A 27445-nucleotide genomic window follows, 5' to 3' on the forward strand; every position below is an offset into this window, starting at 1 on the left:
TAGCGCAACAAGAAGTCTGTTGCAGACCAAATTAAAATACCAAGGAAATTGTCGTTTGCTTAATGATTTCGAAGTGGGCCGCGGATTTTGTTCGCACCGTCAAGGTGGGGCATTGCTAGTGTGACGTCATATTGACAGACAATGTGTTCATAACTCATTCTAAAAACCGCTAGTGGGCACTAAAGAGTCTCCGGATTTTAGGCCACGAAAATATGGTAACCCTAAATTACACTTCTTACTGCCTTATCATCTACGGGTTTCCAACTGTGTTTTATTGCACCTCACCGCCACTAAAACGATACAAATACATAAAAATGAGTAAACTTCCACAAACAAAAGGCACACTTGCACAACTGTCAGGCTACACGCGAACAAGGTTTTGCTACTAACACTTAATACACTTGCGGCATAGAACAGAGGCTGCATGGAAAGAAGGCAGATGGCAAAAGTACGTGCGTCTGACACTGAGAATATGCTGAACAGTGAGTTTTGGTGCTTGATCCAGCTTAGCCTGGAAATCACTCGGCAATTTGTTCAGCCTGGTATTTACAAGATGGACTAATTTCGCTTTGCATAATGACAACAACGCTCAAATTAACCCCGGTCAATTCAAACCCTGCCGACGTGCCCCAATTTAACTGCACAGGGTTCAAATGGGATAAGCTCACCGGAGTTAAATTGCTCGGAATGACTACCAATGACAAAATAATAAATGAACATGTTAGTGAATGATTTGCAGATGTCGCATGATTTTAACGCAATAATGAGCCTGTGCATGGGTAGGTAAAGATAAGAACAAGTTAAAGTGGATCGGTTTCAAAGACAACTTTATCTTTTAGCTTTAAAAACAATGTACCACTGAGCAAATAAAAAGAGAAAATTTTCAACACTTGAACCGGACTTCCCCCACAGAAGATCACCAAAAAGTAGTTGATGCAACATGAAGCTGAATAAATAATCTTTGAAAAATTGTTAAAAGAATTTCTTTGCGGCAGCTTCACGGGACTGTCTGCAATGCAAAAAAATATTTTTTTTTTAAATCTACAACTAATCAACTCACAGCAAAAAACCTGATCAATTACTTACTTTATGATATGATAGGCAAGGAGGATTGCTACTTGAATGACAGCTACGATGATGAGACCGGCAAATGTAACACACGATGGAATCTCAACTGACGGGCAGCTCAGCTTTGGCTGTTTGCCCTGTCATAATATTATGCTAAATATTCAGCACAATTAAGCATATTGTGACCATTCAGCACCATTTAAAATAATTGCTCTACGGTTTCCCAAATACCGGAAATAAAGAGGAATTATTGATTAACTTTCATTAATTAGCAATATTATATAGTTAAAATGCACCTGCTTAGCTTCTATGGAAACAAGGCTGTTACGCATAACATCTAATCTCTCCTGTATGTCCAAAGCAAATTTTTGCTGTTCGTAGCTTTTGCTTGCGATGTTGTCGCCGGCTGCGGCTGCACGATCAGGAACATTCAGATTTGCAACATTGTCTGACAGAGCCAAAGTTGTTGTTTTGAGAAAGTTGAGGTGATTTCTGTCAACATAACATCATTTAATTTTATTTCTATGTTACCATCTAATGAGAAGAGTTTGAAAACTAACTGGAATGCAGAAAAAGTCGCGTACCATGCAAGTCAAGGAAATACTATTTAGTTAGTAGGTTGTATAATCTGGCACCCTACTTCACTCACTCCAGTTCGTGAACACTATCGCGAGTGACTCTCTGTATTTTCATGACATTTTCTATCTCATGTGATTTTGCTAAATTCGCGTCGGGAGGACTCTTCTCATCTAGTCTGGAGATAATTCTCTCCTGCTTCTCAAGGACCATGATCATTGACGATCTCAATTTACTGAGAGAGAAAATGTGAAGCAAAATTTAAAATGAGCATTAAAGAAGTCATATAACACATAAACACAACTGATTCTAAATAGAATAGAATTGTTAGAAAAATTACAAAATCTGGAAATGCTAAACATCAAAACAATTTTACTATTATGATACTAGTGAAATTAGAAAATGCAAAATTACTTTTGTACTAATTTTAAACAATACACATGGCAGCACAAGTTTTAAGTTTTAACGTAAAATAAAATGCAAAGTAAACTTCCACACCTCAACTCATCCTTGACCTTGTTCTGGACATCCATCACAGCTTTAAATTCGGGCATAAAATCTTCATACTGAAATACAAGTGGAATGTTGTTGAATGTGAATGACCTCACTTAACATTGGACCTGATACGAAAAATGTTTCATTCTGATTTAACAGTATTTTTTATTTTCAGTGAAAAATTTCCTTTAAGTGCTTTGATATCTGTTCCCTCCAGAAATTGCAATGAATGCAGAAAAATGTTTCATTCTGATTTAACAGTATTTTTTATTTTCAGTGAAAAATTTCCTTTAAGTGCTTTGATATCTGTTCCCTCCAGAAATTGCAAGACTGGCCTAGGGCAGCCTCGCTATAGATGATAACGGATTGTGGATAATGAGTTTTCTTCCGATGTGGTTACTTTCTTGGCACCAGTATCACCATTTATTATAACTAGTGATTACATATGCCTACGACAGGCATCAACAATCAATATTCATGATAAAATATTACGAATTCAACTTTTTTCGTTTTTTTTACAAAAATCCTTTTTTTTCGACCAAGTATCTAGGTCTACTTACCATGTCATCAACATCCGTAAATTCTTCCTTGACTTTATCTGGATGTTCTTCTTTAAATTTCTTCTGCTCTTCCATGAAACTCTGGAGGTTCTTTTCATATTCCTCCTGGAGTCTTTTCATCTCTTCCTTGTTCTTTTGACCAGGCTGATCCTCATCTTCTTTGGTTTCCTAGATACCGAAGATAATCAAGTTTAGGTTTTGGCAACAACGACATTCAAACAAAACTTCAACTGTTCCTGAGGCAAAGCTTAGATGAAGACTTACACCTTGCTTCGGATATAAGCTCCAAACCAGGAACTTGTGCACGTCATGATCATCTGAACAACACAATTTGTACTGTTACAAAACAATCACACTATAAATACTTTTAATATTCTCAATGTGCTTATTCAGCTACAAAAGCATTTCACTCCCCACCTATTGCCACTTCTATTCAATATTTGGTGACATTGTTTGGGCAGTAAATAATGACGCATGTAGCAAAAATAGTCTGTATAATATCGTGTACATGTAATGCATAGCTATATTTCAAAAAAACGTTAGTAGCATCAATTTCATTTTGTTGCTCATTTTCCCAGTCTTATGAAAACTTAAAGGAATAGAAAGCTGTCTGGCCACAATCACACACCAAAAAACATTAGCAAACAGTAGCAGGTCAAAACTAAAAGTACATGACTTTCATAAATTCATCAACAACAGTTATCACCTGCTAATCCTCCCGTTGCAGCGGAGACGCCAAAATATCCCGGTTGAGGAAGCTTCACATTATCAACAGTGGTGCATTCTTCAAAATCTTCTTCTTTTGTAAAACCAGAATCGATCAAAACCTGTTGAAAATTACATCAGTTTAAAACAAAAAATCGCTTCAGCATAAATTCAGTCAAAATTCAATGGCTTGATTTATAACAAGAAAACTGAAACACACTTGAAGCCTGTTATTCCAGTATATTATTCTTGCTTTAGTGGGGTACGGACGATTTCGAAAATCCCTCAAACATCCACCATTCTTCTGTTCATAGCCATCTCTTAAAAGGAAAGAGATCAACTATCTTAGAAAATGCACATGCATGTGCTACATATAATGATAAGTAAAACGTAAATATCTTCATTGAATCAATGAATGCTGTAAACCACATGAGGCAATATGGGTATTACGTTGAATGACTGTATGACATTGTTCCATCATTAACAATGAGAGTCACATATGGATTGTTGCGTTTTCCATCGTTGTCAAATGAATCAAAGAAAAGTCCCATTCCCTTCCACATGTCCATTGAACCAAATACTGGACCACCATGACTCGGGGTTTCAACAAACCAGACCGCCTAAATTGAAAAACATGCTTATAAAAATATAGGTTGCCTGTTTTTGATAAATTGGTAGTAAATATGTTTATCATACCTAGCCGGTAAAGCAATACATGCTTATAATCATTGGTTTTGCATTTATACTTTCCAAAAAAATGGTGCTGTACCGTTACTGTTATTTTACTGGCAAGTAAAAGTTTAATTTGTGCTCACCAAGCCGTCTGCTCCTACTTTTCCCCTGCCAAGGATTCGAAAAGAAACATCTAATTGCCATGCATTGTGAGTGAATGGGTACTTTGACCAAACTGCACCTTTCTTTCCTCTTAAAGAAGGTACAACACGAACGGAATCGTGACTAGGAACTGCATCTGTTATAAAAGAAATTAATGATGCTTTCCAACGGACAATATAACTAATTATATTAGTGGAAAAACAATTGGACTGCTGTTACGTTATTAAAACAATGTTAATCAATGTCAATTGTTATCTATGTTATTTGCAAACTGCTGCTGAGTTTGCAGACAGTTAAACTTTGGATCACCTCTATACACACTTTGAATGTTTAGCTGGAACTCAGTGGACTAATAACTTAGTGGTCCACAGTGGAAAACGGACTTAGAAATGCAGGGGACTTGCCAACATGTTTATCATTTTTTTGCAGTGATTTTTAACCTATGAGACTGTACACACTACGTGCACAGTTATAAATTTCATGTTTGCAGGTGCCACACTTTTCACAATTCGTTTTGAGCATCGTATTGTCAAGATTTTGCTCAGGTAGGCTAAAAAGCATATGAATTTCTTTATATGACACAAAAAAGGTGGAAGTTATGTTGCTTCGTTCTTACTTTACAGCAGTTTTAAACATCCGTTTAAAATGAGAAATTGTGTATACAAAGACGCAAATTTTTGCATTCTAGTGGGCACTAAATCATTAATTCTTTGTTAATAAATATACGACAGATTTTTTTGTTTGTGTATTATAAATCGACGTGAGGATAAAAAATTCGGGTCTAGTATAGAAGTGCACAACCAGATCACAATGCGATTAGCAGGGGTCTAGTGTAAGGCATCCTGTGGTTGTGCACTTGCATACTGAACCCAAAAATTCGGCCTGCACTATGACTAGTTACGTGGTGGGCAAAGCATTGCCGTTTTCCAAATTCGCTATTACAGTTCAGGGTGAGTCGGCAGCTGATAAATTGTCCAATACGACGATGCTTATACTTAAGTTATTATAGGCAAGCTTGGCATCCCAATAAAACTTAGATCAACCAGCACGTTGATGAGTCTTCTGTAGTGTGTGCCAATGCTACACTTTCCACCATGGTCTGTTACAGACTTTCGGAGGTGCAAAAACTTTACACAGTAGTACAGCAGTAAAGTATAACAGCGGAAAAACACTCACCTCCTGAAGTATTCCAAAACGGTACTGATTTATCGGATTGAGACAGGTTAGGGCCTTTGAAGCTATACTTATATTCGTATTTTAACCTATAGCTATCATCTGACAATACGAATTCTACTACACATATTAACAAAATCACAAACTTACGATTCATGGTGACTTTATTCATGTTGAAAATTCATGTTTTGGGCAGCTGTAGCTATCATTCGCTACAGCGAAAATGTAAACGTTAATGATGATTCAGCATTGATAATAATTTTATAGTACTGTACCAGTGTACGGCATACGGAAAGAAAACGGATATACTGTCAGAAAATTAAAATGTTAGCAAATAATTCTAAGTAGTTAAAAAACCAACAGTAGCAAAAAGTATTTAAATGGTCTTTTATATGAAGTGAAGATGCTTTATCACAAAAGTTGATTAGAAAATCAAAATAGGTGTCAAACTAATTCTAATTGCCAACAATAGGTCTAGGCCACACCAAATTTGCTTAGATTTTTTTCCATCAGAACGCCCCAAAGTGCAGCAATAATTTTTTTCGAAAGTCAGAAAACCTTGGAGCAACATCAGTATACTGTATACACGTATAACGTTAGGGTATCATCAATCGGGTGTTAAATAAGCAATACTAACTACGGCCGGAAAAAGCGGTTGTTTCTAAGATAATATTACCATAATCTGACGGTAGAAAAGTAGACAAATCGGGTGCCAATGAGCAAAGACGTGTTTTAGGTAAATCTGTCAAAATTTTCATTTATTTGAAACGTAATTTGAAGTGCATAATAAACAAACCGTTTTAATGCATAGTTAACATGAAAATTAAATATAGCACGTTACACGTTACTGAACATTTGACTAATTATAACACCCTTTACAGAATCGGTTTAAGAAAAATTCAAGCAAAACAGTTAACAGCATCAACAAAGCTTTGAAATTTTACAGTTCATCCTTTTTGGACATTCGATCAGCTACATTTTCCAATTCTTTTCTAAGTTGCTCAATAAGTTTCAGTCTTTCATTTGGGTCCATGTTTCCTAAAACACAATATCAGGTATTAAAACTAGATCTACTTCTAAAATGTGCCATAAAGAGCATTGCTAAATTAACCTTGTGTTATTACCTTAAGGGCCATGCTTCAATAGGCCTAAATAGCCTACTAGCAAGCTAAGCCATATTTTGTTTTGGTAAAACACTCACTAATTCTTTCTTCTTGTAAATCTACTTGTTCCTTGATGTACTTATCCATTTTCTCTGTTAGAGCTTTCATTTCTTCTTCTTCCTTTTTTTCTAAGGAATAAAAAGAAGAGGATTTGTTTCAGGTTTAGTTACGCCAATTAATTGTATGTTTACCTATGCATTCAAAAAAAAGAAGTGTTTGCTAATGAACGGTGTATGACAAAAAAGTTAATTTACCGTTGCATTATTAGCAAACGGATAGCTGATTCATGACTGAAGCTACTATAGAGACCTATTAAGCTATGTTATGTGTTGATTTTATATATGTTGTGTCTGTGAATTACTTAATATAACACAATGTACAACACAAAATAATAATACGTACTGAAAATGGCTTCCAATTCTTGTTTTTCTTCTTCGCTTAATTCATCCCGAGTTTTGGTTAAATATGTTTCTGAAAAATGTTGTCTAAGTTTTGGATCTTCCTCCATCAATTGATCAAAAGCCTTTTGCTGTTCTTCCGTTATTGCCTAGAAACGAAGATATATTAGCGTAATATCTAATGCAAACTCTTGAAGAATAGACTACTGAAATATCGTAGCCTACGATATTAGGCTACAATTAATTTGTTGATGACGACGTTTTGACTATAAATTTATAAACTACACAAGAAGATTATTTCTTTGGAATACATAAATTTCAAACACTTTACTGGTGGTTTAGCGGAAAATCCGTCTGAATCTTTGCTATTTGGATCTTTTTTAGGCGGGGGAATTTCCCCGAGAACAACCAGTAGCAGAGAGAAGAGGACAAACAATCCTACTGCTAAAACCTTCATCCTTTATGAATAAATAAAGTTTGTCGGTGAAGCTTAAGTTAATCCAACTATTAAACTTGAAAAATCCTGTAAAACACCCAATGTTTGATTGGGATTATATGGCTGATGTAGGCTAAGCATTGGCGCAGAGGAGGGAAGTTGCAGTTAAATCTTTGTTTATTCTTTTGTTGACGCTTTACAATTTACATGTAGGCCTACTAAGTATTGTAGTGTAGATGCAATTTAATTTGTTAAGTAACCTCGCAATGCCTTCGCCATAAAAATATATTGCGTAGGCTCAAAACTGACGGCCAGCGGTTTACACAAGACCTGCCAATGCTTAAAGGCTACATAACATTACATTATGCTTGCCTGTTGAAGTTAAATCCTGTCTACTAACTGAATACTTTTCTCGTTATTTTTCTATGTTGTTAAAGTTAACAAATAAAAGAGACTAGAAGAATAAAAGTTATTGATTCTATCTAACAATTGGAAATAGCAATAACATTGCCAAATGAGCATTTTAACTAAAGTCTTATTTGTCTAAGAAAAAAATGATATTGTTGAGACAAATTTAAACAAATTATTTAATAAACATAATACATTTTAAGTACTATAAGAAAACACTTACAGTATAAGTTACAAAGAAGGAATAGGCAAAAAGAAAATTATTTTTGCTGACAATTGACTCTGAAGGCTTTCATTAGATGTCGGTGATAATTTCTATCGCTAATTAAATGTATAGTGGATATTGGTTTTTAAAAATTTTCGAAACGCAAAATTTCAAGACCACCAGAGACGGTTAATTTGGTTCTTACGCTTGTCGTCGCTGGCTGAAAGTACTTTGTTGAATTGGCTATTTCCTGTAACTGTCTTTTGTTTACGATTTTCTTTTTTCTTGTTTTTTTTCTGCGTTTCACTTTCGTATGTTCTTGAATATGAAGACATTTCTAATTATCTACGGTCAACCTGGAGTGCTTTATGTTACGTAGCAAATTAAAATTATATGAAACAATTTAATGCAAAATTACTATCACAACTTGTTTCCTTTTTTAATAAGGTATAGCCTACTAAAAATTGCGAGACCCACATATTTGTTGGGCCCGGGGTATCTGCCCTGATGTGACCAAAGGTAAACCCGGGTCTGAATATTACTCACTTTTCGCTTTTTCCGTATACCTTCTATTCTCGGAACTCGAAATTTTTAGCTGTGTGCTCGTAAAAGATTGACAGATCTGCTCAAAATTTCGTCACCTCAGTTTTTCACATGCAGTAATAATCGATTCAGACTCCAAACTCTTTACTGTGATGACGTGCGCCAGTGATAAGTTGCCACGTTGATACATGTTTCGAATTGGAATAAAAATAACACAGGTGGCAATGTTGTTTCAGGTGTTGCTGCAAGGTTTTTCAAGCATATGTTATTCAGTAGTACCGCATTTTTGACTCAAAGTAAACGGCTTGGAACTTTCTTAAAAACGCAGCTGCATCTATCAAAAAAGATTTATGGATAAAAAATTTTCTGTTATATACAAATATACAAATTTTTCAACTAAGCATACTTTTAGCTTATGCCTAACTAAACGTGTTTAGGATACCTAGCAACTAAGCTCCTAGTTAGCAAAAACAACAAAGGTTTCAACGTTTACTTCGACAGTGAGCAATGTGTTATTAAAACAGGCACAAGAGACGAACGCTGAACTAACGAATGACGAATCATGCTGTACATTTACTAGCGTCAGCAATAAACTACTAGGCGACTGAAAATATTGATCTGGTGTTTAGATCAAGACAGAAAGTGTAGCTCAACGTTTTTCAGAAAAATTATAATTCCAGCTCAAGAAAACAACGTAACCCATCAGGGTAATAAGATGACTCTAAACAGTTTCAAAGGCACCGCTGTTTTACTAATTATTCTTCTGACTGTCTTACAAGCTGATTGCTTCGCCAGACATCACCGTAACGAAGAATACGAAGAAAATCGTCATCAGCATTATCGCGATGACGGTGGTGATTACGACCATGAAAGTAATCGCAGGAATGATGAAAAAATAGATCAAGACCGTGATTCTATGGATGAGTATGAGCGGAAGAAGAATCACGATCATAATTATCGAGACCATGAAAAAGATTACCGCCGTGAGCAGGAAAAACACTTTGGAGAAGGTGACCGCTTTGGACATGGCCATGGTCGTTACAGTGGTCACGTTCACCATGAAAAAGACGATGAACAATATAAAAACGGCGAATACGATCACTTCAGAGGGCATGACCATTACCGAAATAGTCGTGTTGAAGAACATCATGGACCGGAACATGTTGAGGAACACAGACATCACTACGAGCCGGATGAGAAAGAGCGGGAGGACGACCGAGATGACAGCGAAAGGGAACGTCGCTTTTCCGACGGACAGGAAGAAGAGGAACACCTTCATAATGAAAACCACCATCGCGTTCATGGATATAGCGATGAACAGGCTGCAAAGGAATCCTACGAGCATCACATGCGTCATCCTGAATTAACCGGTACAGTTTTGCCTTTTAATTTATTATAAAATATTATTGAAAGTGTGCCAATCGGCAGTAGCACCCGGCAAATATTTTATTGAAAATGTTTTGCCATTTAATGAAGTATATTGTCGTAGGCCTACTAACTTAAGCAGTAAAATACGCTTGTAACCACTCCTGTCCCTGTTCAGAGATCCAGAGACGGCGTTATGAAAGGGAAAGTCAATATGGAAAGAGGAGTGCGGAGGAACAAAGGCAAGATGACAAGAGACAGGTTGAAGAAGTCCTTGAGAGACAGAAGAAAGGAATCTACGATCACCACAATTATAAACCTAGCAAATTTGAACGTGAATACAAACGACCAGAACATCACAAAAGCCTCGAGGAGGAGGAGCACCATCACCGACGTGGAGACGGGGAATATTACACGGAGCGGGATAGTGGCTATCACAATCACTTTCATGATTACCATCAACTAAGTGAAGAACAGAAGGAACGCTATCGGAAAAATGTTCAGGGAAAAGACTTTCACGAACACGCTGTAAGAGAGTACGACAAACATGCCTCCGACCCACGACACTATGAAGATCATACCAGGCATCGAACCAAGGAAGAATATACACAAGACTTACATAAGCACATTGATCATTTATTGCAATCAAGTTTAACGGAAGAAGGCAAGTTCTAGACGTTTAATTACTACATTTCCTTTATTGACTATAGGATCGTTTAAGGGTTAACGCGAAAACATGTCTAGTTTTGATTTCATATTACTCGCTCTCTCTGAGCTGTAACTTCACTTTTTTCCCAATTACAGATAAAAAGTTTCACAAACAAGCGATGATGGACGGAGTAAACGTCGAAGAACTTATAAAAGGCCGGCGAGAACTATAAACTTCGTTGTACGAAAGATAAATGTTGGAATCTTTTGTGAAGTAATTTCAAGTGTATATGAATGTTGGGTCGTAATGTGATGTAATAAAGTGTAAATGTAACAAAACGTTTTAACTTAAGTTTGCAATGCAGTTATATACAGGCAAGTGGTAGCTTCTGTAAGTAAAGCAGGATGCTAGTGGTTATGTCGACATTACAGCTGGGTAACATTTGTTTAAACAGCATCCACAAGAGAATCGCATAAGAGGTGCAATCGCATTTTGCTTGTCATAACAGTTACGTGTCACCGCAGAAGTTCTGACTTCCTCTGCTGCAATAGTGAGATAAGGTTTGCTGTAGGAAAGGTTGTGAGGATATGTTGCTCTTTTGTTGAAAAAGGAACTTAGCAAAAAGAGCAATTTCTTACAATCTTGTAAAGATAGCAGATTGCTTGTTGTACAAAGTGGACACTGTGGTTAAGAGTATTTAGAAGAAAATGGGCGGAAAAAACTAATTTAGCTAATTAAATCTACTTGCAGTTTTCTTATTAAAATTAGAAAGTAGCTTTAAAATGGCAAATGAAGTAGTAACATATGCAACTGGAGCTAGGGTCTTGTTTGTATTACATTGTCTGATGGAAGTGCTGGCTACGAACTATGTCAAGTCATATAGTACAGGTTGATATTGGGCAATACCAAACCGTTTTTTGTTTGGTTAAGTTATAGGTGCAGTAGACAAAACGGAGTTTTCTAAAATTACTTAATATAGGAAAAGTGTAGCACTGCTAATATCCTGGTGCTGGACACTGTGTCATGCGTAAGAGATATTAGAAGTATCGAATAGAAATGAAGCTTTGCGTTGTATTAATACTCATCAGCTGCGGTTTTCCCGTTTTTCGAGCCCACGAAACTGAAAGGAGCAGCAAGGTGAAAGCTACTCTTCACGATCGCGATCACCTTCAGCACGGTGATTACCACAGTCACGTGGCACATGACGACCAGCATAGTAGGCATCATGAAGATCAACACGACCATCATTACAAACACAGCATGCTCGAAGCTGATCATCGTGATCATGCTCACACTGTAGATCACAGCCATCGCGATTCACATTCAAATCATGACAATACTCACCATCAACATGAGTACGATCATGATAAACATGGCAGCCATGACCATCATGACAAGTATTTCAATCATGAACATGGTCATCATCAGGACGAGCCCAGTCACGATCACCTTACGCACGATAAAGTTCACAACGAACTTTTACAAAAACAACATGCTCACGAAAACCACAATCATCATTATGGTAATGACCATCAAGAACATAGCAAAAATCATCATGATGATTATTACCATAAACACCATCACAACGATCACGATAAACATTACGATGATCACCATGATCACGATCACGATAACGACAGTCATCATGATAAGCATAACAATGATCACAACCACCATGATCACGATAGTCATCATGATAAATATTACGATGAACACCACGATCACGATAGTCATCATGATAGACACTATGATGTCTACCACGATCACAACGGTCATCATGATAAACATTACGATGACCACCACCACAGTCACGATAGTCATCGTGATAAACATTACGATGATCACCACGATCACGATAGTCATCATGATAAACATTACGATGACCACCACCACAGTCACAATAGTCATCATGATAAACATTACGATGATCACCACGATCACGATAGTCATCATGATAAACATTACGATGACCACCATCACAGTCACGATAGTCATCATGATAAACATTACGATGACCACCATCACAGTCACGATAGTCATCATGATAAACATTACGATGACCACCACCAGCACGATCACCATAGTCACCATGATCAACAACAGCATGAACAAACAAACCAGGACAAACAACAGCGTGACGCACAAGCTCACGAGAAAAAGAAAGGTAGACGTTTAAAAATATTTATGAAATTAAGAAACTAAGATTTGTAGCAAGAGTTTTCTTTGAGTTGAAAACGAAGCAAATATTATTTATTCAGTTGACTACCATTACCAGTAGGTTTATTTCATTATGCAGATCACATTGCTAGTCACGGTGATAGTCACAACTATCACGGTCATCATGATCATGATACACATCATCATATGGGACATCACAGTGCAGGTCATCATGAAGCACGCGCACACCACCACGGTAAGATCTCTTCTTCCATAGGCATCGGAAACTAAACACGAAACTTTGCGTGTGGTGTGGTATAACCGACTTTTAAACTGTTGCAGAACACCAGAAGCAAATTCGACGGGAAGAAAACTTGTTGGATGCTGCTCATAACAAAAATCATTATGATCGCTACATGTATAAATCACATGGTCATGCGGAAGGTGAGAAAAGTTATAGTCTAAGATCATAGGTGGGCAGAACCGCGGTACTTTCTCAGTACCGATACCGATAACGTCAGTACTTTTGGAAAAAAGTACTGACTCTCAGTACTGAAATATTTTTTCCAAGAAATTTCAATCGGTCGCGGTACTCGGTACTTTTCACGTGATAATTTCAAAATTTTAACTAGTATGTTTTCAAAAATACATGTTAAATAATCCTTAATACTAAATTTACCATTTGTTGACCTTTTTTAGTCTAGAAATGTCAAGTAAAATTGCAAGCGATTAACGTCACATATGTTTTAGTCTGGAGTAACCTTTACCGGGGACATAATTGCGGCAAACAATGCATTTGCAGCAGCATCTTTTACAGAAAAAGTACCGGTACCGAGTAACGACAAAGTACCGAACTACTTTCTTAAAACAATATCGAATACCGGAACCGTCGGTACATTTTTGCCAAGTAGGCCTACCGGTACCGTTACCGACATTACTTTCAAAGTACCAACTGCCCATCTCTGTCTAAGATGCATGTGATGAAACAACAATTAGTGCATATCGAGCCGAATGAACAACATGCATTTTTTCCAATCAAACTTACAGAAGTAAAGAAAATGTTAAGCAAGGCTGGTTCAGGTATGATGCTACAACAATACACCCTAGTGCTTCACGGAGGAAGGAATTGTCTTCATCAATATGTCCTGGAAGATTCTGAGATCACCTTTTTCTACCTAGTGAGCTAAGTTATACTTTAACTTATAGCGCTATATCTAGTTACGTAAACCGAGAAAACTGACAATTTCGCTTCAATTGATACATCATGAAAGAAAACGAATCGAGAAACAAATGGATAATATTACCCTTCCTTTGTTTTAGGACATGCAAAACAAGCCCATACATATGGCAGCACTGGATTCTCAAGCAAAAATTCTGGTCGAGGAAAAGAGAAACTGTAGCGGAACTATAAACATACCCGTTAAAACAAAAGGTAAGCTGGTACAGGAATTTACATGCTCAATCATTTTTATTAGATTAGACCTTTTCCAAATCTATTGTGGTTTCTTTAGGCTACTATCATTTTTGCTTCGTGAATCCTCTTCGGTTGCCAAGAAAGTTATTCATCGCTTTTGAAATAGGACCGGGAAAAGCGAAAAGGAAGAAATACTGGGAAGGTGGCCGTGAGGTATAGGCTTTATCATTTTTGTCGAAATGTTTAGTATGCAAAATGTAGTCTACGCCTTGAAAATGTGTAGGCGCGCTTTTGTTTTCGTATGTGAATGCACAGGCTACGGTGACTGAATTCATATTTCAGTGCTGATAACATTTTGTAGAAAAAATAATTTACTGAAGGTTTAGTCCGCTCATTTTTTGCTTAAATATCTAAAAAGTAAATTGCATGCTTGAAACTGAATTCCGTCACAGTACCGATTGGGTCTACAATATATGAAATTTCTCTATTACAGGGCCGTCTTTATTTGATTCAAGAAAACCTGCAAGAAGTGAACGCATTATTACAATTCCGCAAAGCTAAGTACAGCTCGAACAAGCGTAATGCAGACGACTACATCAACATCATGAATGAAAGATCCTGGACTCAATTTATTTTGGTACTGCTCATTCTCGCCCTTCAAGTCTATGCAATTCATCGGGTCTTTGATAAAACACAAAGCACTCATCTAAAAACTTCAAACCAAGTGCAATATCGCATGTCAGCCAAAGTTTGATTGCTGACTGTAATAGGTTTATAATATCTCTTTGACAAACGGTGTTCTAGCTTTTATATTTTGGTGCTCTTTAAGATTGCAATAAAATGTTTGCGTAGCTCTTGGTCTTACTTTCTGTACGTCTTAGGAGAGCAACTAAAGTAAAGGTTTAATTTGCCACGTCATGCACGAACCTCATAGGTGACAAATAAAAAAAGCGAGCACGCCAGGATTCGAACCTGGAATCTTCTGATCCGTAGTCAGACGCGTTATCCATTGCGCCACGCGCCCACACCAGGAATAGGACAAGTGGCCTACAACAAATTAAACCTTACTTAGGAATGGCATTGGAATTATCTGGAACGACAGCTGGCTTTATCCACAAGTCCTCCAATAATAACAGTGCACACGGTATAAAAAAGCACTTGAAAGGCCACGAAAACCTGAACTAACCTTCATTAACAGCCCCTGAAAATCGCAATGTTTACAGGAACTGCACTTATCAAAACGACAAACTAAAATTGGCAGTTGTTTTATTTTGCGAGATAAGTCGCCTTGAATACATTGGTCAGTTCATTCTTCGCATTTTCGCTTTCTTCTCCTTTTTCTTCTTTTGTCGATTTTCGTCATCAATCATTTTTCTTTTCGAAGCCAGAGCCTCAGCCTTTGAAATGAAAGAAAATCGAATTAGATACTAAAATATTCAAATCTTTTCGGGATATAGGGCCTACACGCGGCATAATGCAAAGTTGGGCCTACACGCGGTATAATGCAAAGTTGTGAAAGAGACACTTATAACAACAAGCTTCAGGCTGGCAAAACTTCAGCATTGGCAAATCCTAGCAAAAAAATTTCGAGTTTGAGCGTCTCTTGCGTTGAGAATCAAGATACTAACCTCTCGTCTTTTCCTCCGTTCTCCATATTTAATTTTTTCGTATAACCGTTTTTTCTTTTTTGGAATCATCATGACAGCGAGTCTCTTCTCTTCTGCTGCAATCTAACGTTAAAATTTGCATGTTGAGCCGATTTAGTGAAAAGTGATAGCTGTACTACTTGACGGTGGCATTATCAGTTACCAACTAACCTGATCTGGTTTTTCTTTTCTATCAACATCCTTTTTGCCAGGTGTTATTAACACCTTTGACTTCTATAAGAAAAACAACATTTGTTTTAAGCTAAAAACCGATATAGCGTCTTTAAATAGATATTTAACTAAAAATCTTGAGTGATTTTAGGCAGGAAAACAATGATCAATCACCTGCTCTTGCTCCTCTTCATCACTTTCCACATCTTCTTCATCATCGCTATTTTCCTCCTCTTCTTCAGAAACATCATCGTCATCGTTATTTATGCCTGAAGAAAGTGAAGAAACATTTGCTATATGAACTTAACAGAATACCTTAAAGTTTTGGTAAAAATAGGAAATTATAAGTTTGTCAGTTTTTGATTTCACCAATATTTCCTTTTAAAATACAGCAGAGCAAACCAGAAAAGACTAGCATAAATTTTAAGTTTAATTACGTTGTTTGCAAACTTTTGCGTTCAAGAAACCCTTGGGTCAGGACTAAGAACCAAAAATAACCATGTCTGGTTTGAACCACCTTGTTAATGAAATAAACATATTTATTGCTTGAAGATTCGTTAAAACTCAAAGCAAGTTTATCAAAGAAGAATTGAGAACAAACCAGGGTCTTTGCCTCTTTGAAGAGCAATCACTCGTTGGCGCTCAGGAGGTACATAACCCTCATGATCTTCATCCACAAATGGCGAGAGGTGTGGTGGTAAGACATCACCGGGAAGATAATTGGCAACTGGCAGCAACATGTGAGCATTGACACAATCAAACACCCACTGAGGTTGGACATAATACCTAAGGCAAGTTTTGTTTCAGTTTTCAAGCTAAAATTCATTTTAAAAACAGCTGGGTGGTACATGCATTCTGACAGTCACACGCAAATGATTTCGTTGCACTGGAAGACTAAAGTAGGGAATTGTGTCAAAAAAATTTTTCGAAGATTTATAGTATTCAGTGATATACTGATGTTGATACTAACACATCAACATTCAACAGGTTCGCTAATGAAGTTATCGTTGATGAAATATTCTAACCTTGATATGTAAGTCTTATCAACAGTGGGCCGATCTATCAATTGATGGGTTATTTTTTCATCATCAATAGAAAAAGTAGCTCCGATGCCAACTGTCTTATCCCAGGAAACCTCACCACCGAAACTCCTAATTTCAAGAAGATAAATTTGATCACCACATTAAGCCAATCAAGAAAAACTAGAACAGCGGGGGTAAAACAGTGGAAGTGTTCACTAGCATTCAACAAAAATCCAAGAATGTCACCTAATAATGAACACTAATTGCTCTCTTGGCACTTCCCGCGATAGAAAGAACTTCTTCCCTTCGAACAACTTCAAAAATTGTTTTTCTTCAATCCTTCTCTTTCTAGTTTCGTCACCAGCTGATCCTGCTTCTTGAAGAAGCTCATCTGCTTCCTCTTCTTCCTTTACTGTGTCACCATCATCATCGGCCGATTCAAACTTGGCAATGGCAGTGTTCAATGAAGCTACAACCTACAATGAGATGTGAACAAAAATACTAGAAGTTAGGAAAAGCAACTGAATGTCATGAAAATTAATTGCACTAAAATTGCGATAATTACAAAGTTATGATTCGTTGATTTGATATTTTATGTGTAAAATTGGAATTGAGTTGCTATTATCCAAACCACATAAAATTAAAAAATAATAACTTGAACAAAAAACATGCTACCACATGAAGTAACACTGATCTTACTTCAGCACATTTTTCATTTTCTGAACAAAATTTAGACATCTCATTGTCTCTTCCTCCTTCCTTTTTTTCTATATTCAAGTCAATGCTGGCTAGAAGTGGTATTTTGGGGGGATAGTGGAGATTGATTGACTGGTAGAGTCTGTACATGACAAACCCCAACATGGACTGGTAGAACTCCGTGAACGTTGACATTACTCGGAAGTCAACATCCGAGGGATGCTAGGATTAAAAAGTCAGAGTCACACCACGTCACAAACAATACATTACTTATTCTGACTAATGTTTTATAGGTAAAGTGTTTTAAAGGTAAAAGATATCCATATGATATAGCACTTTAAACAGAACCATTAAATATAACTTGGGGAGAGTTAGAATGTATTTATTATACCAAATGGTTGCAATAACTACAAAAAGTGCAGGAATAATCATATTATATTAAAACTTACATGTTTCATATTTAGTGATGGTATGGTCTGATGAAGGATTATTGTAAAATCCGAAACATGCAAATTTTCTCATTCGAGTAAGAATATTAGTGCAATTGTAGTTATTGCAACAGTTTGGTATAAAAACATGAAATGTGTAGTGTAACTACACACGTTATTTATTGGTCTTAAGATTATTTGGTGAAAACTTACAGCATGAGGAAAGTTGTGGGGAACAATCCAAGTAATTGGTTGAGACATTATCTCAGCCTGATAATAATATCCCTTAATTGATACGAAGATTTTTCGAAGGCTTCTCGATGTAATCACATAATGCATGAACTCGACTGAAAAAAGGAAACCAATATGCTTATCGAAACACACAGCAGTTATACGTCAAAATTACAGCAAATAAAAGCGTAGTCTATGCTTCTTAAGCATCCAGAAATTGAACTCAGCCACAACGAAGTATGGCAGTTTTCAATGCTAATATACATTTCAAGTGAGCCTACTCTAATAGTTTTTCTATTAACTTTAGCAAAGTAATGACAAGTCAATAGGAAACCATGAATTTGCTTAGTGACCTGTTAATCTTCTGCATAAATCGATTGTTTGAACATGAACTCGGCCAGATTTTGGAAGTGACGCAAACAGAAAACACATACATAGCGCATCATCAATGTCACGAAGTGCATCAATAAATGAAGGATACCTACGAAGAACAGATGGACATAATGTGGTTAAACTAACAAAAGCTGCAAAAGTACGAGTATTGTTACTATCATTAGCTAACCCACTAATTTTGTTAAAAGTAACTCTTGGATAGAAGTTGATTCATTCAAACCTTTCACGAACTATGTGATCCACTCTATATGTTGGTCGGTTTTGACGAACGTGTGCGGCTTTTACTTTGTCGTATTGTGCTTCTGCTTTCCTTAGCCGATGAATATAAACCTGTGACGAAAAATAATGTTAGGGTAACTTAATGTATACAATAAAACATCGTCTCATAAACATGATGAATGCAGGTCAAATTCCAAAGCATTTTACAAGAATATTAACTTTTTACCTTATATTCCCGAAATTTGTTTATGATTGGCTCATGAAGTAAAAATTGAATATCTTTCATGAAATAAAATGTTCGGTTTGCAGTGCTTCCCTTGTTAACCTAAATGAAGAAATAAATTGGCATATGATCACGTTGCATTAACGCATTTTTATTACCGTATCAGTTATGAAGTTAATCGTAACATATAGAACCATAGAATATATATACAGTAGAATCCTGAAAGAACTGACTAAGTTAGCCAAATCTAAACAGAACTCCACATATCTAGAAGAGAACGAGCAGAATAAGATGACAATAATGTTGGAACAGCAAAAAAATTGTAAGGATTTGAGTTTAGAAAGACATAAGTACAAACAAAATATCTAATTGATCAAAATAAAAATATAGAAGACCTTCTTTTTATTGACTGGTTGATGGGGATATATTCCCTTCAAAATGCATAAACGACGAAAATCAGCGAGAGAAAGCTGAAGTTTTTTACACGCACGCTTTCTTGAAATGTATTGTGTTGCTGCGCCAGATTCAAACTGTCAATGAACAAAAAAATGAGTTACTGATAATCATAATTATTAACTGCTTCATTATGTTACCACCTTTTAGGGAACACATTATGTGATTTAGCCTGTAACAAAAGAGTTTAGAATATTTCCAAAATTACAATTGGACATTCAAGTAGAGTAAGTCGTAGAAATAAAGTAGCTAAATAAATAAAAGTTTACAAGGTAAACATCACCTTCTTTTTCATCCTTGCCATTGTGAAGTGTGATGAGATAATACAACTCTTAATTCACGTTATCTACAGTTTCACAGGGGATATAAAAGTATATCGTCAGGTGATTGTTTCAATTTGTGATTTTAATCGTACAAGACAATGGTTTTTAGCTACCTTAGAACTCATACATATTGACAGTTGTAAATTTAAAGAGGGAACAATATACAACATCATAACTAAAATGTGTAGTAGCTCGTTAACTCGAAATGTTGACTTTTAACTAAATGTCTATTAAAAGACATATAAACAACCTTCATACAGTAATTCCAAGTAAAAAAAATTTTTAATTTGCAATTTTGATGGAAATGTTGTTTTTGACCTCAAAGCAAAAACGGAGCCTGACAATTTGTTTTCAAAATATCACTCATCATGTCACAAAAATTTGTCTACAATACTTTTTCATGTGTATACATTTTAAAGTTTTACTGGTGCTACGGTGTTGACAAAATGCCAGCCTTGTTTTTACTAACCCATTTTGCCAAATTAACGAAGTTCGGATATCGCAAACTTTGAATAACTCGGAAGTAATTTAATGGGTTCTTTCAAGTTTGAGTTAATGAGCTTCCACTGTGTATTGTAAATGTTTTTTTTAAAGCAAATAAATATGTTTTTATTAAGAAAATTTTTTGAATGCGATAAAGTATAGGCCTAATATGAATACAACATTTGCAACAACTGCATCAAGCATTTTGAACAATTACTATTGCGTTCAGCTTCACTGGCGATTCCAAACCAATCTGGTCACTGCACTTTCGAAAAAGCAACAATTGTAAATCGAAGTTCTGACTGGTCACGTGCCATAAATTCTCGGCATACTTTCGCAGCATCTTCCAAGAATGTTTCTTCAGAAGAGGAGCCATGATTAATAGGAAACTGCTTGTTTCCATCAAGTTCATAAATGCTGCCATCCACATGCACCAATGCCACAAAATGAAGATCAACATGAGCTTCTGCACTTAAAGAAGCAGTTTGACCCTGCTGAGCAAATGTGGTGTGCACGTCGTGGATGCCTTCATTACTTTCAAGTTGTTTGCCTTTATCAGCCGGGGTAAGAGAGTTGCTATTTTTAAAAAAGTTACTCAATATAGAATCGTCTTCAATTTTGACCTTATCTTGGCAATTAGCAATAGCATGGATAACGCCGATGGTACCACATGCATTTCCTATGGTTTGCTTCATAAAAAAGACATTTGGACTATGCTGATGGCCCGAGGCAATCAGACGCTTTGCCTCCTCTTCACGAAATTCAGCATACTTATCGGACACAGGAAAAAGTAAAATGACAGCTAAACAGGGTTGCGGCACCATGCAGAGTAATTCAGGATCTAAACCATAGACATCAGTAAACTGATACTGTCGTGAAACTCCTAAATTCGCAATAAACTGATTCATCACATCAGGGTTTGATTCCAAGGGCATCCACCGCACAGCAGACATATTTGTTATTTACTAAAATCACTATATATCACCCTATATATAATACCAATAACAAACAAAGCAGATATTAAACATCTCTCAAACAAAGCTGATTTTAGAAATTAAATATATATGACAAAGAAATCTTACTAATTGCAATTTTGTTAAAAAAGCTGCTTTTAAATATCATATTCAAGTTAAAATGCAAATGTGTGATGCCAAAAAGTTAAATGAGATATCTGGTACCCAATGAAAACTACAGTATTGTATATGCAAAAAACATTTGTCAAATAAGCCTACCATAAAATGTTCAAAATTCAATTAGCTCAGATGTCTCCTACAAGAACAACGTTTATTAAAGTGAAGACTTCTAAAATGAAACTTTAAATTTGCAAAAAAAAATATCTCAATTAGGTTTCAGCTTTGGAAGAAGCCGTCTCATTCCAGCCTTTCAAACCTTCAGGGAGTTCAGTTACTTCTTCTTCACTGCCGGTCCCTTCCACAAACTCTTCATATGTTGTTTTATCCTTATAAGGACGTTCACCGAGCAATTCAATTACATCCTTTCTCTCCAAGTGTTCTTGCTCTAACAGACGTTGGGCCAACTTCTCAACTAAGTCCCTTTTGTCTTGTAGTAACGCGATTGTTCTTTCATAAGCGGTAGTTATGATATTTCGAACCTCCTCATCAATCAACTTTGCAGTTGCTTCACTGTAAGGCTTTTGAAATGAAGTGCCCGATTCCTGGTTAAATGACACCTGGCCAACTAAGTCACTCATTCCGTACTGGGTCACTTGAGCATATGCCATCTGAGTGACTTTTTGCAGATCATCTTGAGCGCCGGTTGTGATTCGATCGAAGAATATCTTCTCTGAACATCTACCACCCAGCAAACCGCACATTCTGTCAAAGATTTGCTCCGATGTGTAGAGATAGAGCTCTTTAGGTTGGTACATGGCATACCCAAGGCCTTTACCCCTGGGCACAATGGAGACCTTGATTAAGGGGTCAGCATGTTCAAGAAACCACGTTGTCACAGCATGTCCAGCTTCATGATAAGCCACTGTCTTTTTCTCATTTGGCTGCAAGACTTGGGTCTTCTTTTCTAGCCCACCAATTACTCTTTCAATGGCAGCGGCAAAGTGCTTCTCATCAATACTATTTGCTGCGTCCCTGGCAGCTATCAAGGCTGCTTCATTGCAAACATTTGCAACATCAGCTCCAGAGAACCCTGGTGTTCTAGCAGCCATCTTTTTTGAAAGAGAAATTTTATCCAGATCAGTTTTAAGGGGAGCCAAATGAACTTTAAATATGGAAGCTCTCCCTTTGATGTCCGGTAGACCAATGTAAATCTGACGATCAAATCGTCCAGGGCGCATCAAAGCTGGATCGAGAACATCGGCTCTGTTAGTGCCTGACAAAATTACCACATTGGTTCCTACAGTATTAAACCCATCCATTTCAACAAGAAGTTGATTAAGGGTATTGTCTGCTTCTGAGTTACCTCCAATTGAAGAACCTGATCGCTTTCGTCCTATTGCATCGATTTCATCGATGAACAAAATACATGGAGCATTTTTCCTAGCAAGTGAAAACATGTCTCTTACTCTTGATGCGCCAACTCCAACAAACATTTCCTGAAACTCTGAACCACTCACGGAAATAAATGGCACACTGGCTTCACCCGCTGTAGCCTTGGCTAGCAATGTTTTACCTGTGCCTGGGGGACCTGATATTATGGCACCCTTAGGTATTTTTGCTCCAAGTTCTTCGTATTTGCCAGGGTTCTTTAGAAAGTTCACAAACTCCATGATCTCAATCTTTGCTTCTTCACAGCCAGCAACATCTTTGAACTGAACATCGATTTCACCCTGTTTTACCACTTTAGCTGAAGATTCTCCAAATCCAAACATGGACCCAAAAGGTGATTTGCCTCGCTGTTGTACCCCCTTTGGCATATTTCCCATTGTCTTGCGTAAAGCTGTAGCCAAGTAAGCAAAAAACAAAATTGGTATAATCCAGGTTGACAAATAGGAGATCACGCTTGATCCAACATCAAATAGATCCCAACTTGTTTCATATTGTACCAAAACCCGGTCAGTAGGACTAATTCCAAGTTCATTCTGGACTTGTTCCAAATTTCTTTCAAACGAGGCAACGTTTCCAATGCTGAAAGTTAAGATTTGACTCGGAACATTTTTAGCCTTTACTTCAACATACTTTTCATTCTTTACAACAATGCTTTCTACTAAATTTGTAGCAAGATACTGAGTGGTAAATTCTTTCCATGTTATCTTCTTTTTGTTTTGATTTTTTTGGTTAAGATAATGCAAGATAATCACAATTCCTGCTAAAATCACAATAGTTTGAATTCTATTCTTGTCATCCGGATTAATGTTTTTATCCCATTCTGCAAGTTTTTTTGTAAACATTTTAATGGGATCATTTTCTTCACCAAGATTTTTATCATTTTTGCTGTCTTTTTTGCGAGGAGTGTCTTCTTTGGAGGTATTTTTGTTGTCACTGCTTGGATTTGATTCCTTTTTGTTTTTAAAAAAATTTTCAAAGCCTTTCGGAACCTTGTTTTCTCTAAAACAAACTACAGAAGTGTGCACACACTTTTGCTGTTGAAATAGTGTCTGTAGTGTTCGCAGTGAAAATTGTTGATTTTTACCCAAATAACTTAAAAAATGGCCATAAAACACATTTGGCCTTACGATTCGAAGCAAATTGTTCATGATTCAACAACACTTACAATCTGAAATATAGAACAATATTAAATCTCTAGACACACAATAAGGTAGCTATTAAAACTGCAAATTTTGAGTTCTCACTGAAGGCATATATTGATCATGTATATGTTGAATTATCACTGTTCAAGAAAATTTTTGTATCTGATAACCTGAATAGCTTTTTGGGGTAAATTTTGGCTGCCGAGTCCAAATCTACAATCGGATTTATTCTACCACGGATAGATTTTGCGTTATTGAATATATTAGTCCAAAACTTTGTTGGATTTAACAGTGTGAAACCACTGACTTTGTGAAACCACTGACTTTGTGGTATGTGTGGAGAGGAGGAAAAGGAGTAGTTTAAGCTATCAACTACTCTGAACATAACTGGAAGATCTGCACAGATCTAAAAGTTGTATCACTACTTGTTGGGTTGCAATTATGTTATACTAAATACATATGCTTCTTATGTCTTTAGAATAGCCGGGATGACAGTAACCACTTCACAAGAAAAGTTTGGGAACCACGAGAAAATCCGACAATTGGAAGGTTTAACATAAAACACACACCTCTGGTAAATCCCGAAAATGTGCTTCTACCTATACCACATATTAAACTTGGACTGATAAAAACCTTTGTCAAAGCACGAGGGAGCTGCATTTATGTATTTAAAAGAAAAATTTGGACTTTTTAAAAATGAAACCAAACAAAAGTGAGGAGTTATTATTGGCCCCGAAATTCGAAAACTATTTCTAGATGACCAGTTTAAAATAAAGCTTAATTCTACAGCATTGGATGCTTGGAAATCATTTAAACAGGTTGTTGACAATTTCTTAGGCATGTACAAAGCTGAAAATTTTGTAGAGAATGTTGAAAACCTGTTGCAAGCCTATCAACGATTGGGTTGTTAAATGTCATTAAAGCTACATTTTCTCCATGCTCATCTTGATTTGTTTCCACCAAACTTGGGGGAAGTGAATGATGAGCATGGAGAACGGCTACACCAAGACATTGCACTGATTGAAAGGAGATATAAAGGACAATCTAACGCTAAAATGATGGGTGACTATTGTTGGTATCTGCTGAGAGAAAATGATTCATCTGATATTCGTAGTGCTAAACATCCTAAAGCATGGGTAAAACATGTCTCGGATGGCAAGAAAGCAACAAAACCTGAAAATAATGGAAGCGAGAAGGACAGGGAGTGATTCTATGCCCCATCCAATCTAAGATAGAGTTAATAATATGATTGAGAACAGTTGTTCATTAAATATTGAATTTGCTCAAATTGTCTCTGACATTCTAATTATTATTCATCACTTAGATCAAGAATGTGCCATTTTTGTTGTATATAGGTGATACATTTATGTAAAATTGAAATGAAAATAAAGAAAATGTTGGTTTCCTGTATCTGAAAATATAGAAAAAAATATGATAGAAAAAAAAATGATACGTCATAGAAAAAAAATTGGGCTTCGAATTTGAAATCGGCGTCCCAAATTTACCCAAAACAGTTTAAAAACCCTTATATACATGGGAAAATTATTTTTTGTTGTACAGTAAATTATCTAAACATTTGATTTACTCTAGGGTTGGGAATCTAGTTGACTGTTATTTGATGGCTAATCGCCAGCAGTAAATCATCAAGTTATGTTGCTGACTGCAGACAAAACTATTTTTTATTTTTAATAGTCGGAATGAAATTATATTAATAGCATTATTAGCAAAAGATATCATGTCTTACTCCAAAATTTAAAATGAAAATAAAGAACTCAAGCATCAAAATCGTTTCTCAAAACTATTTGGCTCTTAGTTTTGGAACCGGTATCACTCTGATTACAATCGTTGTCACAGAGGTTTTGATGTATGTACTGTATGTATGTATGTTTTGACGATGTATATAATATATGATCTATGGATCCCCACAAAGATTCCACTAGGGCGCTTTTTTTATTTGTTTCACTTAATTAAGCAGGCAAGAAAGGAAAATGTCAGAGTTAGATAAACAGAAAATCCTTTCGACAAAAAACTCTGCGTAAATACATCATTACGGTTAGCGTATAACACCAACAGCTCAAATATTGTTATTGAAATTACCTATGATGAAACCTCGACTGCCCCAGAGACTTAATGGGCCAATGATTTTTGTGACAGCACCCTGCTCTTCAGTAAATCGCAGTGGCAGTGCTATGGAGGGGAACTACCCTGCTTATAATGCTAACTTAACACATATTCTTATCATACTAAATCTGCTTATCCAGCTAATTTGAAACTAAACGAACGCCAGGGTATTATATTATATTTTTCAAAGTATACTTTAATTGTCGTTATAGAGTCAGTTTGTGAGCCTTTCAAATGAATGAATTCTATTTAGGGTTTTATTGATTTTTATTACAACAGCGACTTGCAACTTTGTGTTAGATGAAACTTTTCTGTTGCAGATTGTGTTAGTAAGATGTAAATTTTGATCGTATTAAATACTACGTCAGCTGTCAAAAAGTGTAGATGCTCCAATAACACCAGTATTTTTTGCTACGTTTATGGGTGCTTTACTCTCTCTTGTCAATGACGTGAAATTACTGTTTTTTGTGAAAAAGGCTTATTTCGCTTAATTGAAGGTGAAGTTAGGATACAAAGATAGAAGTTGGGTTCTTCATAAAGTATGCAAAAGTTGCATGGAGAGTTTAAGATATTGGTCTAAAGGCAAGGACAGACATCTGAAGTTTGGTATACTAATGATCTGGCGAGAACAAAAAAAATCATCTCAGTGATTGCTGCTTTTGTCTTGTCAGTGTGAAAGGTTTTAACAAAAGGAACAAGCACAAGCTGCAATATCCAAATGTTGCCTCTGACCGACCTATTATTATACACAGTGAACAAATACCAGTGCTATAACCAAGTTGTTTGTTTAAAACTCGAGTCAAGTCAATCAAGTCAAGTTAAGTTAAAACATAATGCAAGTTAAATCAAGTCATGTCATTGGCTATTCCAGCGGTTCCCAAACTTTCTAAAAATTTTGCCTGGTGGATCCTTTGCAATTATTTTGATATTTTGCGACCCTATAAAAATGAAAGAATGTTACAGAAAAAAATGTAAAAACCACACTAATGAAAGAAAAAGCAAAAATTATCAAATATGGTAAGCATTTAATGGGATGGGTGCACTTGTTCTGCTGCAATTAACTCATCAATGTTTGGTTTGGTTTTGGATAGCACAACTCTCATGTCGTGTACTATATCCACCCTCGGAAACTGCTTTACGGACCCCAGTTTGGGAACCGCTGGGCTATACCTTTAACCGATCGTTCGCAACGAAATTAGATGATCAATAAATTAACAAAGTTC

The 27445-nt window shown here is 36.3% G+C and overlaps 6 protein-coding genes and 1 non-coding gene across 8 annotated transcripts; 2 read left to right on the forward strand and 5 right to left on the reverse strand.

The window, feature by feature from the left end:
* Window positions 1–257: 257 nt before the first annotated feature.
* LOC143465895 (protein ERGIC-53-like) lies at window positions 258–6342 on the reverse strand. Of its 2 annotated transcripts, none has more exons than XM_076964417.1 (12): window positions 5562–6342; window positions 4220–4374; window positions 3855–4024; window positions 3625–3724; window positions 3406–3526; window positions 2964–3016; window positions 2700–2867; window positions 2143–2210; window positions 1718–1879; window positions 1365–1560; window positions 1087–1205; window positions 258–1009 (listed from the first exon to the last, which is right to left on the reverse strand). In XM_076964417.1, exons 1-12 carry the CDS (start codon window positions 5581–5583, stop codon window positions 973–975), a joined length of 1371 nt encoding a protein of 456 aa, XP_076820532.1. In that variant the 5' UTR covers window positions 5584–6342; the 3' UTR covers window positions 258–972. The 2 variants fall into 2 exon arrangements, with proteins under 2 accessions (XP_076820532.1, XP_076820531.1); XM_076964416.1 differs by having other exon boundaries at window positions 5415–6341.
* Window positions 6343–6976: 634 nt separating this feature from the next.
* On the reverse strand, window positions 6977–20055 carry LOC143465894 (pescadillo homolog). Its single transcript, XM_076964415.1, has 17 exons — window positions 19915–20055; window positions 19574–19708; window positions 19182–19280; window positions 18957–19066; window positions 18697–18824; window positions 18326–18459; window positions 17688–17906; window positions 17235–17464; window positions 16992–17117; window positions 16568–16752; window positions 16141–16235; window positions 15967–16029; window positions 15778–15879; window positions 15336–15546; window positions 15077–15196; window positions 8568–8898; window positions 6977–7121 (listed from the first exon to the last, which is right to left on the reverse strand). The coding sequence occupies exons 1-14, from the start codon at window positions 19933–19935 to the stop codon at window positions 15451–15453; spliced, it is 1743 nt and encodes a 580-aa protein (XP_076820530.1). The 5' UTR covers window positions 19936–20055; the 3' UTR covers window positions 6977–7121; window positions 8568–8898; window positions 15077–15196; window positions 15336–15450.
* LOC143465896 (uncharacterized) lies at window positions 9012–10956 on the forward strand. Its single transcript, XM_076964418.1, has 3 exons — window positions 9012–9934; window positions 10108–10593; window positions 10734–10956. Exons 1-3 carry the CDS (start codon window positions 9280–9282, stop codon window positions 10808–10810), a joined length of 1218 nt encoding a protein of 405 aa, XP_076820533.1. The 5' UTR covers window positions 9012–9279; the 3' UTR covers window positions 10811–10956.
* LOC143465893 (uncharacterized) lies at window positions 11248–15003 on the forward strand. The gene is made up of 7 exons (XM_076964414.1): window positions 11248–12742; window positions 12875–12991; window positions 13078–13179; window positions 13783–13913; window positions 14056–14167; window positions 14247–14362; window positions 14643–15003. The coding sequence occupies exons 1-7, from the start codon at window positions 11635–11637 to the stop codon at window positions 14901–14903; spliced, it is 1947 nt and encodes a 648-aa protein (XP_076820529.1). The 5' UTR covers window positions 11248–11634; the 3' UTR covers window positions 14904–15003.
* Window positions 15101–15173, reverse strand: Trnar-acg (transfer RNA arginine (anticodon ACG)). The gene has a single exon. It is a non-coding gene; the product is annotated as a tRNA-Arg (tRNA).
* On the reverse strand, window positions 19974–21390 carry LOC143465897 (ubiquitin carboxyl-terminal hydrolase isozyme L3-like). Its single transcript, XM_076964419.1, has one exon. The coding sequence runs from the start codon at window positions 21388–21390 to the stop codon at window positions 20695–20697; it is 696 nt and encodes a 231-aa protein (XP_076820534.1). The 3' UTR covers window positions 19974–20694.
* A 33-nt stretch (window positions 21391–21423) lies between these two features.
* LOC143465892 (mitochondrial inner membrane m-AAA protease component AFG3L1-like) lies at window positions 21424–24149 on the reverse strand. Its single transcript, XM_076964412.1, has one exon. The coding sequence runs from the start codon at window positions 24105–24107 to the stop codon at window positions 21780–21782; it is 2328 nt and encodes a 775-aa protein (XP_076820527.1). The 5' UTR covers window positions 24108–24149; the 3' UTR covers window positions 21424–21779.
* Window positions 24150–27445: the final 3296 nt, after the last annotated feature.

Source organism: Clavelina lepadiformis, chromosome 7 (assembly GCF_947623445.1).
Source record: "Clavelina lepadiformis chromosome 7, kaClaLepa1.1, whole genome shotgun sequence".
Taxonomy (NCBI): Eukaryota; Metazoa; Chordata; class Ascidiacea; order Aplousobranchia; family Clavelinidae; genus Clavelina; species Clavelina lepadiformis.